The sequence below is a fragment of the Argentina silus genome, assembly GCF_951799395.1.
Source record: "Argentina silus genome assembly, chromosome: 5".
In the NCBI taxonomy this organism is placed as follows: domain Eukaryota; kingdom Metazoa; phylum Chordata; class Actinopteri; order Argentiniformes; family Argentinidae; genus Argentina; species Argentina silus.
In genome coordinates this window covers 14,512,489-14,526,453 of record NC_139659.1, presented here as the reverse complement: position 1 = coordinate 14,526,453, position 13,965 = coordinate 14,512,489, and the positions used below count along the sequence as shown (strand labels likewise).

General features: G+C 44.7%; 2 protein-coding genes across 3 annotated transcripts in view; both read right to left on the bottom strand.

Moving 5' to 3' along the window:
* rab27b (RAB27B, member RAS oncogene family) overlaps positions 1-6,119 on the bottom strand; it is a 29,784-nt gene extending 23,665 nt beyond the window's left edge. The window contains exons 1-2 of one of the 2 annotated variants that reach the window (XM_083670311.1): positions 6,051-6,119; positions 5,843-5,930 (exon numbers count right to left, since the gene is read on the bottom strand). In XM_083670311.1, the coding sequence (XP_083526437.1) occupies positions 5,843-5,844 (2 nt within the window). In that variant the 5' untranslated portion in view covers positions 5,845-5,930; positions 6,051-6,119. The remainder of the gene's footprint in view (positions 1-5,842; positions 5,931-6,050) is intronic. The other variant, XM_083670313.1, reaches the window with a different exon arrangement.
* A 2,381-nt stretch (positions 6,120-8,500) lies between these two features.
* LOC310804728 (uncharacterized protein) overlaps positions 8,501-13,965 on the bottom strand; it is a gene marked incomplete at its 5' end in the record, with an annotated part of 37,475 nt that continues 32,010 nt past the window's right edge. Inside the window, 8 exons of the mRNA XM_083670046.1 lie at positions 8,501-10,442; positions 10,634-10,797; positions 11,087-11,195; positions 11,356-11,474; positions 11,576-11,659; positions 12,720-12,809; positions 13,349-13,522; positions 13,745-13,912. Coding sequence (XP_083526172.1) covers positions 10,325-10,442; positions 10,634-10,797; positions 11,087-11,195; positions 11,356-11,474; positions 11,576-11,659; positions 12,720-12,809; positions 13,349-13,522; positions 13,745-13,912 — 1,026 coding nt within the window. The 3' untranslated portion in view covers positions 8,501-10,324. The remainder of the gene's footprint in view (positions 10,443-10,633; positions 10,798-11,086; positions 11,196-11,355; positions 11,475-11,575; positions 11,660-12,719; positions 12,810-13,348; positions 13,523-13,744; positions 13,913-13,965) is intronic.

Genomic DNA, 13,965 nt, shown 5'->3' with positions numbered 1-13,965 from the left:
GATGAGTTTTTCAAATAGTCCTCCTCCAATCTTTTTAGAGAACAATGTGTTAGTTGTTTTGGGGATGAACAAATCATACTGCATCTACGTATTGTATTGTAGATACTGCATCTATGTATATGCAGAGCACCAAAAAAAATGGCTAGTTGTTCTACATTTCATTAAGCGGCTCCACACCAACATAGTAACGCTGAACTTAATCTAGTAACAACATTGTATCAACAAGTTGTCAAAGTACAGTGCTTTAATTACATTGTCAGTGTGTAAAAAACAACTGTTTAACTCCATTACTATGGTGGCCTGAGTGTGACACAACTGTCCAACAATATAGCGGGAAAGCAATTTCAGAGCTGTTAGCCACATAGCTGCTAGTTACTCCATAGAGAGACCACACTTGACATATCGACAGAGTGGATGTATGCACCTCCAGCCCCACATGACCTGCCGTGCCGTGAGTGGAGAGAGTTAACCGTGGGTGAAAAACAAGCCAGGATGTCATGCCTCGCCAATTAAAGACCATCTAAAGCCACGTTAGGAATTTGGTATTTGTCTATTTAAAAAGGGTTGCACGTGAACAGACCATTTACCACTGTTTGTGAAGGGAACACAAAACTGTTTACTGACCTTAGCAAATTGTGGCCCATGCCCCGTGCATGCCATCCTACGAGACAATGGAGACCATTGTTGTTGTTCCCAGTTCCTCAACCAGCTAATTCAGTGTCTTGATTGCTTCTGCGACGAAAACAGTGATGTCATCATAACTGTTGCGTCTTACCTGTGATCGTCCTCTTGATGTGAACATTCTGTGAGGTAAAGTACAGCTCAGAGCTGTATGGAGCAGGATAGTTATGGAATTCAGATCTCTATTAGACAGCGCTATTCAAATTAGCGTCTGAATAAAAAAAAAGGTCCCTCTTGTCACATTCACATTTTCTGTGCCCTGAGTGCAAAATAAAATGGACGTGGAGAATAAGTACACAACAATAGATAAGCAGGAGGGGGCTGTACCGTTCTGGTCATATCACAGTAAATAAGCGCAATGAATTAGAGTGAGGAAACGAAGCATAACGTGTAAGAGAGAGACAGAGAGTTTTTAACTAATTAGTCTCTCTGTGATTGTTCCTTGTTATGGGAGAGAATGAAGAGTCATTCATGGGTAATTACAGAAAACACATAAACATACCATAACCCTACAATTAAAAATGGTAATTATCGCGTCACAACCGTGTAATCACCGTATCACCAGGTAATTTCTAAGTAGATAACAGGTAAACAGTGGATGTTACAGAAATGCCTAACCTCTGTTGACTTGTTAAGAGTCGTTCTGCAGCCAGCAAAGCCCGCTGTCTGAGTCACAACAACAAGCCTGGGTCTAAACCCATCGTGAGAAAGAAGGAGGGGGGGGGGGGGGGGGGGGGGGGCTAACACTCTCTCAGTTGAGCTCCCAACCACACAGGTCGTCAGCACTTAGATGCAAGATAGAGGACAGCCTGTGTTCAAGTCGAAATTACATTTACCTAACGACAGTACGCAATTCTAACCAACATGACAATTGCTATGGCAACATAGTTTCCCATTACTAGCGGCAACACCCTTGGTCAGAGCCTCTTGTTATTCAGAATGAGCTGAGGTAGCACACTCAAGTCAAGGAATGCAACTTGGCCGTGCTAATTGAGCATATTCCTCCTCCAAGCAGTATAAAAACAGAAACTCTAAGACAGAGATATGAATAATTTTGTGGGCTGAACATCGAGAGATACAAAGAGTGTATCTCGAATAATAGGGTTCTTCGGTACACCGCCACTATTCTAAATAGAAAGACCATAATGTCTCTTTATGAGTTCCCTTTTGTTAAAGCGAGGGGTAATAAGTCTACGTCGACAAGTATTAGGTGAACAAAATATGAGAGGATGGTTGTGGCAACGGCTGCATCTTGACCATGTCCTTTCCCCTTTAAGGAGAGCCAGTACATCTCCCTGCTCTCCTCCTCTCCTCTCCTCTTCTTCTCGCCTCAGTCACCAGGCAACTACGCTTGTCTCTGCGCTGTGAGAAGTCGGGTGTGGTTCCTCATGTGAGGCTGTTTTCTTGACTTACTGCCTTATAGAGAAACAACAAGAAAACAGGGAGCTCTGCACAATGTTAGCATCAGCTGCTGGCTACTGCTATTACACAACGCCTCATTTGCATCATAAGTGGGGCTTAATGCATTTTGGAGAGTATCATAACTAACCACCATTATGATCCTAATCCAAACACAAAAGGCGATGAGCAGATCCTTTGTAATGTACAAATTCCTGTAATGTAAATTGTGAAACCTCCAGCTTTACTGACAAAACCCCTCTCCCATTCCACTCAAGTCAAGAAGGGGCTTCTTCGTATTATCTACTGTAAGAAATTAAGTCCATAAATCCAAGAGGAGGGTTATTCTCTCAGCCTCTCTTCTGCCTGCTTTACAGCTCCCTACAGCACAGGAGCTGAACCATGGCAATGCTCCTATCCCTTCAGGAACACAAACAGTCCCTCCTCCATGCAGTATTTGTACATCAATCGTAGGTGAGGCACCTCTCAGAGAATGAAGAGGGTGTTGTGTTGTGGTGTATGAATGCCTTGGAAAGGGACGGGGCGGACCACTCTGAGGTGTTCTGGGGGGTTGAGTAGAAGGTCCTTGAGCATCCTGAAGTGAGTTTCATGAAACCTGTGTGCTGTAGCACGACTAGATCTTCTTTTGTCCACAGCCTCCTCTGGACCTACATTGGTGCTATAGGACTTTTGACGCTAATTCTTAACATTACATTTTGGCCTAAGTGTTGACTGTATGGTTCATGATGTAATGTTAATTGAATTCCTCTCTCATTCGACCCCACAGTCCTCTGTTTAAGGCCAACAAACTTTTGCTCTGATTCTGATTCTGATTCTGAGTGAGGAGGTGTGCACCTCTCTGTCCAATCAGGTAATTTCGTGACAATATTTCTTTCTATGTCTATTTCGAGGAACCATTTTTTGGCTCATGAGAGCTTACTTTAGAACTACTGTTGTTGCTGGAAAATATACCAAAATCCTGCATCTTATTTAAGTCTTTGTGCTACAAAGCTTTTGGAAAATTCAACTCCTGCATCGTTTAATTGCAGTCTGCCACAGAAATTCCACTGTGGTGGAGTGACAAAAAAAGAAAGGTCTCCAAATTGGAATCTCATTGGACAGAGGAAGGCATAGGCACACCTCATGCCAAGAAGCATAAAGCTTAAGAATATCTAAGAGTCTTTTGAAAACGTGGTACCCTAAAACTAAGGTTTCCAATAGGGTACTAGAAATATATGTAATATAATAACAATATTTATGTTTAATACTTATATGACACAATACACACACTGTATATTACTCATACCATCCAAATTCAAGCCAAAATCGGAGGTCAACAATTAGTAAGTTGTCAGAATGTAGCTTTAAGCCAAACCACGCTTGCCGCTGAAAGAGCTACTCAGCTGTGTTTTGCCCAAGCTATACATTCATTGAGAATGGTCTTGTCTTCCCAGTCCACAAAGAGACCGTGGCATTTCTGAGCATCACTGGAGCATCAATTATTTAATACACGCAATTAGTTCCTCATCTGTCTGCCTTTTCTAAGAGATTAGCCTACTTATCCAGCGTAGGTTTAACCGGCCACACCACAACATGGATTCTTCACTCTAACTGACAAAAACCTCATCGGAAGTATTATCGCAGGACATTTACTTGCGATAATAAAACTACAAGCTTAAGATGCAGTTTATTGTGGAGCAGATTTATGTCCAGAACACCATACATTATTGATCGGCAGTCATCCCAGATAAGAGATGAATGCAGAGGTCTCTCTCTCTCTCTCTCTCTCTCTCTCTCTCTCTCTCTCTCTCTCTCTCTCTCTCTCTCTCTCTCTCTCTCTCTCTCTCTCTCTCTCTCTCTCTCTCTCTCTCTCTCTCTCTCTCTCTCTCTCTCTCTCTCTCTCTCTCTCTCTCTCTCTCTCTCTCTCTCTCTCTCTCTCTCTCTCTCTCTCTCTCTCTCAGAGGGAGCCAGCTGCATATTACGGTCTGAGGTGTTTTTCGATAAGATGTCCACTTTGAAGTTAACCTTCTGGAATGTGTCAGACATCTTCCTCATAAACAAGCCATCAAGTACCTAACTTCCTCTACCGCATGCTGATAAACATTTTTGCTACACACATAAACACTCTTGGTCTATCAGGTGGCACTTGAGCTGTGTTATCTGATGCATTAATCATCTTAAGACTGAGACCTGCTGTTGATCAATAAGCAGCCTGTGTGGCTGCAGGGAAAACCGGCCGAGGGGGAGTGAGTTGGTGGGTACCCCACATCGACGCCCTGCTCGCTGGGAGCCAGAGGGAACCAGCCCCCCCAGGCTACCCACAACAGACAAGCCTCCACAGAGAACACTTCCTCAGCAGCTGGCCCTCGCCCCTGACCTCTCACCCCCCGGAACAGCCCCAGCAGTGCCACCCTCACCCCCCCCCGGCACTCCCCAGCAGGATCCATGGGCTAATTACTGACAAGGAGCTGGCTAAGCAGGAGCTACAGTCTTATGAGTACTATGAAAGTATTCAAAGTATTATGGCGCCTGACAAGGCTGTCTTTCTCCATCTCTCTCTCCACCTTTTTTGTGAAGTGATGATCTCCTTCATGGCTGATATGTGGGGCTGAGGCCTTAAAATGGCCTGGAGTTTTTCTTGATAGGCTATACGATAGGTTCATAAAAATAATCCCGGCAAGAGTACGCACAAACTGCACAGGAGAGCAACACAATCAAACTGGGAATTGGAAAAACAATATTGATTCATTAACGCTGCTTCATATCTCGCAAACCACTGTGGCGTCATCAGTGGATGTGATAGAAATAAAACATGAAAGCAGTAAAAGCATAACAGCTCTAGGGACACAACACAGCAACAGTAATAAAAGAGGGTTCCGCTAATTACTACACGCTCCCCGAGTCTTTGTTTATAGAGTGGTTCTTGAGAGCAACGGGCTGTCTCCTATGTCAACCCAGTGAGCGATATACAGATTACAAGAGCTATATACATTGAGCTACATACATACTGCCAAAAGCAATGGCCATCAACATGTATTCTTATGTGGAAACCTGAGTGGGGAAAGAAATAGTCTAGTATTTTGTAGGGACTGACACGTAAAACTGTCAAATTCTGTGATACATGACATCACTTATAGAGATTTGATGTCCCTAAGAGTATCTGCATTGTAAAGGTTTGCTTGTGGCTGTTCCATTGTTAAATGGCAGACCTACATGAAATATACAAATGAGTGGGGGGGAGCACAGAACCTGTCATTGTTGCTATTTCCTATGACAGAAAATGAGGACATACATTCTCTGATCTAAACAACCCCCCCCCCCCCCCCCCTTTCTCGCTCGCGCACACACACACACACACACACACACACACACACACACACACACACACACACACACACACACACACACACACACACACACACACACGTTCGCATACATACATACATACATACATACATACATACATACATACATACATACATACATACATACATACATACATTCTTTTGCAACAAACATAAGGTGCAGTTTTCGGGTAAAACTGCAGTTTTCCCAGACTTGCTCGTTCGCTCGCAACCCGTCAGGGTTGGAAACGGTGGGAAGGAGCAGAATGAGTCACACAGTGTACGTTGGGGTAAGTGATGACAGCGAATGTGACGGAAATATAACACAATGTCAAAATAACTGCACAACGACACGACGACATTTCTGCAACAATGGAGAGGAACATGTTACCGCCAAGAATTTCAGAATTTCAACTTACATAATAACACGGGGAGACTCAAATCTTTGCAGGTGTCTGCCTAGCCCATGTCTCACTGAGGCGTTTCATCTTCACACTCACAGACAGCCTGTGAGAAACCAGAGCTAGATAACACAGCTACAACACGTTACATTTGAGCAGAACAATGCTGTCGACGATGAAGGATAACAAATGTCAATTTGGATAGGATTACAAATAGTGAACGTACCTTTTGCGATCTTATTTTATCTGCATGTTGCCTCTCCGCTTCCTTGCGAGGATGGCTGACACTTGGACGTGAACACAGTTGTTGAATCGTAGCGAGGAGTTGTCATCCAGGGTCCTAGCGCCGGTATTTACTCCGAGCTGCTTTTCCGTGTGCAACAGGTTGGCTGCCCCCCACTCCGAGGGCCCTCGTTGCGTTTTTACTACATTATAGACTGCTGACACTTCAATCCCACTAGAACTTACAGGTATGATGGCATTTATTGTAACACAGCAAAATGGTATCACAGTGCTTTCTAAACTATTCTCTAGGATTCAAGGGCGTAGGAAACAAGGGGGGACAGTTTTAGAATTGAGAGCATGGTTTAGTGGCTCGAAACCCAACAGCAGCCCTTGTCCACCGCGGAAACTTACAAAGTAGCTACTGCAAGCCTGCGCAGAGAGATTTGTCAGTGATAGGTTTCATATTTCGTAATATACATTTGTAATAGCCTATAGATCTTATATACATTATGAAGTAACATTATCAAGGTTATGTATTTGTAATAAAGAAATCCTCTATATGTTATAGAACAGAATATACCTCACCAACATTAGACAACTATTCAGAAAACATAGAAATCAATGGTTGGGGTGGAGATTACAATGGATCCAACCCAAATAAAGAGCAGCTTGTCCTCTCCCCCATCCCAAATCAGTGGTACAGGATGAAGTTTAAATCTACAGGGATCAACTCTCCACAGTAATTATGTATCCCTTGGGGCTATGTGGTAAAGCAGGGAGAAGTTCTAAAGCATACAAGTTGACAAACCTTTGTTATCTGGACTCACTAGTTGTGGGATCCTTTTGCAGGGGCACCAACCTCACATCTGGAGGGCCATTATGTGCCACCACCACCACCACCCCTGCCCCTCACCATCGTTTCCCCTGGCACAGCCCAAACAGGCGTGCCAGTGCATGCCATACCTCCGTGTTCCGGATTGTGTAATATATAATATAAGCCATTTAGCTGACGCTTTTTTTCCCCCCCAAAGCGACTTACATTGCAGTGAGTGCATACATTTCAGTATATATGGTCCCAGCAGGAAACAAACCCACCACCTAAGCGTTGTTACCGCCATGCTCTACCCACTGAGCCACAGAGGACCATAGGCGAGGTGAAGGTGGTGGCGAGGACAAGAGACGGCAGCATGCCACTGGCGATGGGGGGTCTGGAGCAGGGCGAAGTGAGGCTGCCAGGAGAGGCCCCACAAGCTCCTCAGCCCCACCAACAGGAAGCCATTCACTACCGCAGAGAACAGGAAGAGAGCCACGAACGAGACGGCCAGGAGCACCAACTCTGTCTCACTCTGCACAATCAGCCAGAAGAGGCACAAGATGGCGGCGTAGTGGGGTTATTTTAGTTCCAGTGATGATGTGTTCCATTTGAGAGGTTGAAGGACGGCGTGGGAGCAGGTCGTGGTGTTCAGGTGAGGGTCGTCCTTGTTGCAGGCATGACTGAACCATCCTTGGTTCTCACCCCGAGCCCTTATGTAGACCCGGAAGGGTTGTGTAGGTTTGAACAATATAGGTAACAAGATGTATGGTGCCTGTTTCATATGGAAAGAAGTCTATTAACCAGCACCCACTGACCTTTTGGTGAGACAGGTGGTCTCAAGCTAAGCCTGTAGGCTTCATGTTAGAGAAAACTGCATTTTAAACTGCCGTTTCAAAAAAGGCACTTGATTTTCACAACGGGCCTAACTTAATCTCCTGACTCGTAAAACAATTACTAAAATCTAGCCTGAGGGGCGTGGAGCAGTCAGTTATTCATCTTAGTGAAGCACACTCCATGAAACAACACCATGCGATTACCTCTAGTCTTCAGAATAAATATTCACTTACAAAGTCATTGTACATCCTTCATGGGCAATTCTGAATGCAAAATGCATACCTGCAGAGCAGCAGATTAAAACAAATCTTTAGAAGTCCCCACGTTGCATTTATCACAGTATCTCGACTTGGCAAGCAGGATAAACTGCCCAAGATGCAGCTAATTGAATAGACGTTTGAAATGGAATACAAACCCATGTCATTTCAGCAGCAAATTCTCCCGCTGCTGCTTTAGGCCACTTTTGTGTCATTTATGATTTTGCAACCAAAACCTTGTCCTGTATAACACCCCTACTTTATAAGTTACTCCACTGTATAATACATGGATTTTGTTTATCAATTACTGACAATAAAGTGAGACTGGCTGACAGAGCACTCAAACTCTAGTGCTCCTAATGATGAGGACAACACAACATCAGACACCCATCAAGATGCTATCTTGGCCATCATGAACTTCAAAGGTACAGAAAGATAGTACCTTTAGGTGTATTTCTAATAAATTTAAGTGAAATTGTATTAAAATATTGATATAGGCTAAACTTCTCTCCCATGTGATGACAAATATTTCGAAGAAAGGACACAAACATTCAAAATGGATTTATTAACATTGAGAGGTGGAGGCTTATTTCAGAACACATAGGACAAGAATAAATACCCAAAGGAACCTGTGGAATAAGTCTGTTACAAAAATAAATGTTGTTTTTTTTACATTTATTTTTTGTATATAGAAAATAACAAAACAGAATCTACAATACAGCCCTTTGGTTTGCTTACCAGTAGAAGCTTGAAGTGTGAAAAAGGAAAATTCTCTTAAATATGCTATACATCTGAGAACCCGCCCTAATAGAAATGGACTGAATCTCATGTCCAGTCAGCTGTCAGAATGCTGTGGAGAGTGTTCATGTATTGTCTCAGGTGGGTCAGCCCCCCCCCCTGCCCCCCCTTCCCCAGTCAGCCTCCACACAGTACATACTGGGACTGGCCCACTGTGAATACATACTGACAAAAGCACAGCTGGCTTTATCAAATAACATACAGTAGGCAATAACATAACCGGAAAAAAACCCCACATAATTACGGGCCTACACATTTTCAAATCAAATAAACATGTGTGTCATACATGTCCCTACTCACACACACTGCTGAAAGCGTTTAAGCGACTACATTTCCCATGTTTGTGCGTGTTGGACTACATCAGCAGAAGAAGGTGATGGCAGAGCATGTTGGTCTCCATGTGCTACATACTGTATATTGTAAACAGGACGGTACTGTAAGTCAATCACCTCCATAGTCAGATTGATATCTTGTAACTCTCCCCCATTGAAGACATCGAGTAGATTCCTCCTAGATGGTTCCTGGCGTATACACTGAACATAGTGAGAGGACTCTGTAGCAATACAATCGTATCCTCTCTCTCTCTCCTCTCTCCTCCTTGAAGAGTGTGACGGTCGTCCCCACACAGGTTTCAGCGGTATGTGTAAACAGTCCATTGGGCAGCATAGTGTTCATACTCACACAGGCTTATTGCTCAACCGATGGAAACAGAACACATCCATAGTCTGCTTCAGTGGGCATTCAATTGCACTTTTGATAAAATAGAGCTCCCTTTTACCAAAGTCTATAGTACCCACAGTATGTAATACAAATACACAGACAACCATACAAATGTACTGTACAGTCAGGTGAGAGTAGAGTACCGTGAATGAATAATGTTTCTTTCTATACTCAGATACATATAATACAGTGCAATAAAATCCTAATTTTTGGAGCAGAAAATATTACCCAAAAAATCCCCCAAATTACTTTAGCCCTATGTGTATTATATGGAACTGTAAATCATGCTTGATACAATGTAATTATGAACCGTTGACTTCAGTAAAAATCTTAATTCTAACGTCTTTTCAACTCACGAAAAACACATTTTCAATATAAATGATCTCTGAAGATTCTACTGAGAAATCGAAAAGAATATGGTACAGTCAAGTCCAATGGACTTCTTACATTCCAGAGATCCCGCTCCCAAGAAATTCACCTAATGAGATTATAATCAGCCCTTTCTTAATGGAAGACGAGGACAAAGGCAACGATGGGTTACATTTCAATACTGCAGAGACGTTTTTCACACATATTTGTGTCAGACAGCAACGATAGCTAACGGGCACATGTATTGGTGACAACAATGCAGTACTGGGTGACATAGTATGGAATAGAATGTGATGAAATAGTCAGAATGTATAGAAGGTTCTATAGAATGTGATGAAATAGTCAGAATGTATAGAAGGTTCTATAGAATGTGATGGGCGGTCATCTGAGCTTTTGTAATGGTGGTGGTGGTGGTGGTGTTCTAGCCGGTCCACAGAGGAGGCTGAGGTGTCCTAATACTGTCCCTGTGAACTCAGGCTCCTCTCAGACTTTGGTGGCTGCGCGCTGTTGGGTAGTTTGCTGCTCATCCTCTTCCTCGTCCACACTCAGATCCAGCCTCAGGTTGTCTAGGGTCTGTCTCATCATCATGGACTCCTTCCGCCTACACACACGCACACACACACACACAGGTACACACACACACACACACAAACGCACACACAGAAAGGGAAGGAGGAAGGGGTGTGTTACTTTCAGTCCTGCGATGGTACATTGTATCCTGCAGTGATAAACAGCAACACATGGTACATGACTTTCAGTCCTTCCTCTCTCAGCCGGTCCTGAGCCACTCACTTGCTCTGCAGGTGCTGGTCCAGGAGCTGCCTCTGCAGCCGGGAGCTGGTCTCCCTCTCCTCCATCAGCTCTCTCTGGGAGAGGCGGTACTGGCCCTCGCGCCGGCCGCTCTCCTCCTCGGCCTCGTTCAGCTGACGCTTCAGAGAACGCATCCTCTGGGTCATCTGAAGGGAGGGGGGTCACAGTGTGACTGTTACATACTTGCATGTACACAACCTCTCTCTCTCTCTCTCTCTCTCTCTCTCTCTCTCTCTCTCTCACACACACACACACACACACACCATAAACTAACAGGAACACAATGACATTCAGCCCTTGCTGTGCCAATCAATATACACTTCCAGTGCACACCATTCAACATGCCTCTCTAGTGCCACCCAGTGGAACGATTGTGAACCACAGAGACAGAACCGTATCTGTATTCACTGTATCTCTACGGTGTGACCGTCCTACCAGGTCTTTCTGCTCCACAGCTATCTTATGCTCCTCCTCCACCTGGTCTGACAGCTCGTTGATCTTCCTCTCCAGCTTGCCGATCGTGTTGGTCAACACCACTTTATTCCTGCATGGAAGAATAGCCATTAGCTATGAACACACAAGGCAAAACACAGCAGGGGGTATCTGCAATTAGAAGGGATAGGCAGCAAAACCATTCCACATTAGGGAACCCAAACACACACACACACACACACACACACACACACACACACACACACACACACCTCTCCTCGGATCTGAGGGCGCTCTCCAGCTCTTTGGCTCGAATCTCAGTCTTGGAGATGACGTCCTCCTGGACCTTGTTGGTCTGGAGGTCGGCCACCTCTGCACGCAGGTCCCGGATCTGTTACAGAGCACAGCAATGTAAGGACCCTCAGTCACGAACTCACACACAAACACACACGCACACACGCAGTGCTCTTCAGCTGTAGTCAGTGACTGTACCTGTCTCTCCAGAATGACCTTCTCACAGTCCAGCTGGTCGTTGATGTCTTTCTCCTGGAGCAACTTGAGCTGAAGCTGCTCTGTCTGGGGAATAGACACAGTAACAAGCAGCCCATTAAGACACACAATAACACTCACTGGGCACAGCCTCAAACAACCTAGTCACTGTTTGATGTTACAGTATGTAACAGATCAACATCAGAATCAGGTTAGGCTAATATGGCTCTATTCACTGGCTGGGGATCAGTCAAGGAAGCCTAGGGTGAGTGGAATTCATATGGAAGTGATTTGATGGTTGTTGTTGGTGTGTGTGTGTGTGATCTTTGACAGAGAACGTACAGGCCCAGGCAGTGAGGTTTGAAAATTGAGTACAGGAGCTTGGCTGAGCCATCCCCTGATTGAGAGGGTGACATTGTGCTGAACACGGGGGAGGCTGGTGGAGGTAGAAATCGGAGGACGGGTGTGAGTTTCATACCATTCCTCATTGCATTCCATGCATTACAATTACGTCTACGTCCTCCGATTTCTACCTCCACCAGCCTCCCCTGGCTGACTTCCAAATCGACCCCTAGCCCCTACTCGCCCCTAGGTACCCCTACAGATCTGAGAGGATTGGATAGATGTAAACAATATGGCAGAATTTCCACCCAGCCAATCAGAAGGCTAGATGGAGCTGTGAATCCAGGTCACTTCTTCTTGATTTAGTTTGCCTGGCACAATGGAACAGTCCCAAAATTGCTGCGGGCTAAAATTCGACACAACCTTTACACTTTCAAGTGTTTAACCTTTAATACTTTCAAGTATTTCACCCATGTCTGAATGTGTTTATACACTCCTTTCATATCCACAGATGGGCCAGATGGTATAAAGCACTCCAAAAAAGGTTCTACCTCGAAACCTAGAACCAAATATGGTTCTTCGTCTGTCCCTGTATGAGAACCCTTTGAGGAACCCTTTTAGGTTCAGTGTAGAACCCTGTCCAGATAGGATTCTACATGGAACCCAAAGGGGTTCTTCCAAAGGAACAGCTGAAGAAGAACCCTTTTGGTACATTTGTTTCTAAGAGTGTAGAGGTTTGATTTGGAATTCAACAGTCGTGTTGGGTTCCGAGGTGAGGTGAGGTGAGGTGAGGTGAGGGACTGACCTGCTCGGTGGCTCTCTTGTGCTTGCTGGCCAATCTCTGCTCGTTGTCGTGCATGTCCTCCAGGTCGCTCTCTATTTCGATGATCTTCTCCTGTGACAGGACACAACAAAGGCATGAGTGCATTTATCTCAGCCCAGATCTACAACTCACAGGATTAATTCAGTTGACTGTCTTTTAATAAGCTTCTCCTAATAGGATTCAACAGCAAACGGGCCAAACTGTAGATTGAAGATGAAATCAACAGATGATTGTTTTAAAAGGGATTTGCATAAGCAATACTGTATTAGGCCAAAATGGCAAAATGGTTCACATCTCTCTGTCTCATATGATCTCAGATGTGTGTGTGTGTGTGTGTGTGTGTGTGTGTGCGCTTGTGAGTGTGTGTGTTTATAAGCAGCTGTACAGTAACCCAGCACACTCTCCTCCTTCAAACAATCCCTCAAAACCCATCTTTTTAAACTTGCTTTTAATCTTTTAACTATTTTTATTATTGTTTATACTGTCTGTGCTTTTGTTTGACTTTGCATTCATCTCTCTGTTCTTGTCGCCTCCATGGAACGTAGTGTCTTTGAGTCCTGAGAAAAGAGCTATATAAAATAAATGCATTATTATTTGTATTCTGACTGTACCTGGGCCTGTTTGAGCTGCTTCCCCAGGTCCTCTTTAGACTGGGTCAGAGTCTGGAGCTCCATCTGGAGGTCCTCCACCGTCCTCTCCGCCTGCTTCCACTGCAGCTGCACCCTCTCTCTCAGCTGGATCTCCTCCTCCAGGCTTTGCTCCTTGTCAATCAGCTTACCAGACACCTGGTCACACACACGCGCACACACACACACACACACACACACACACACACATTATTGTATGCATACACACACATGTTTGATACCATTCCATTCCATGCTTATAATGAGCCAGTCCTGAGATTTCTACCTCTACCAGCCTCCACTGGTTTGTATGTGTGTGTGTGTGTGTGTGTGTGTATGTTTGGATGTAAAAGTGTGTGTGTGTCTGTATGTAGAAGTTACCTCTCCCTGCAGACGGCTGACAGTCTGCTGAAGCCTCTCCAGCTCCTGAGTCTTCTCCAGCAGGCTCTCCTCCAGCTCATCCACCCTCAGACTGGCGTCCTCACGGAGCTTCTGCTGCAGGCTCAGCTCTGCTGACGCCTGGGTGGACACCAGCAGGGCGTCTCCTAGCTGTGGACGGGGACATAACACTGTCATGGACATGGATATACTGTGTACACACA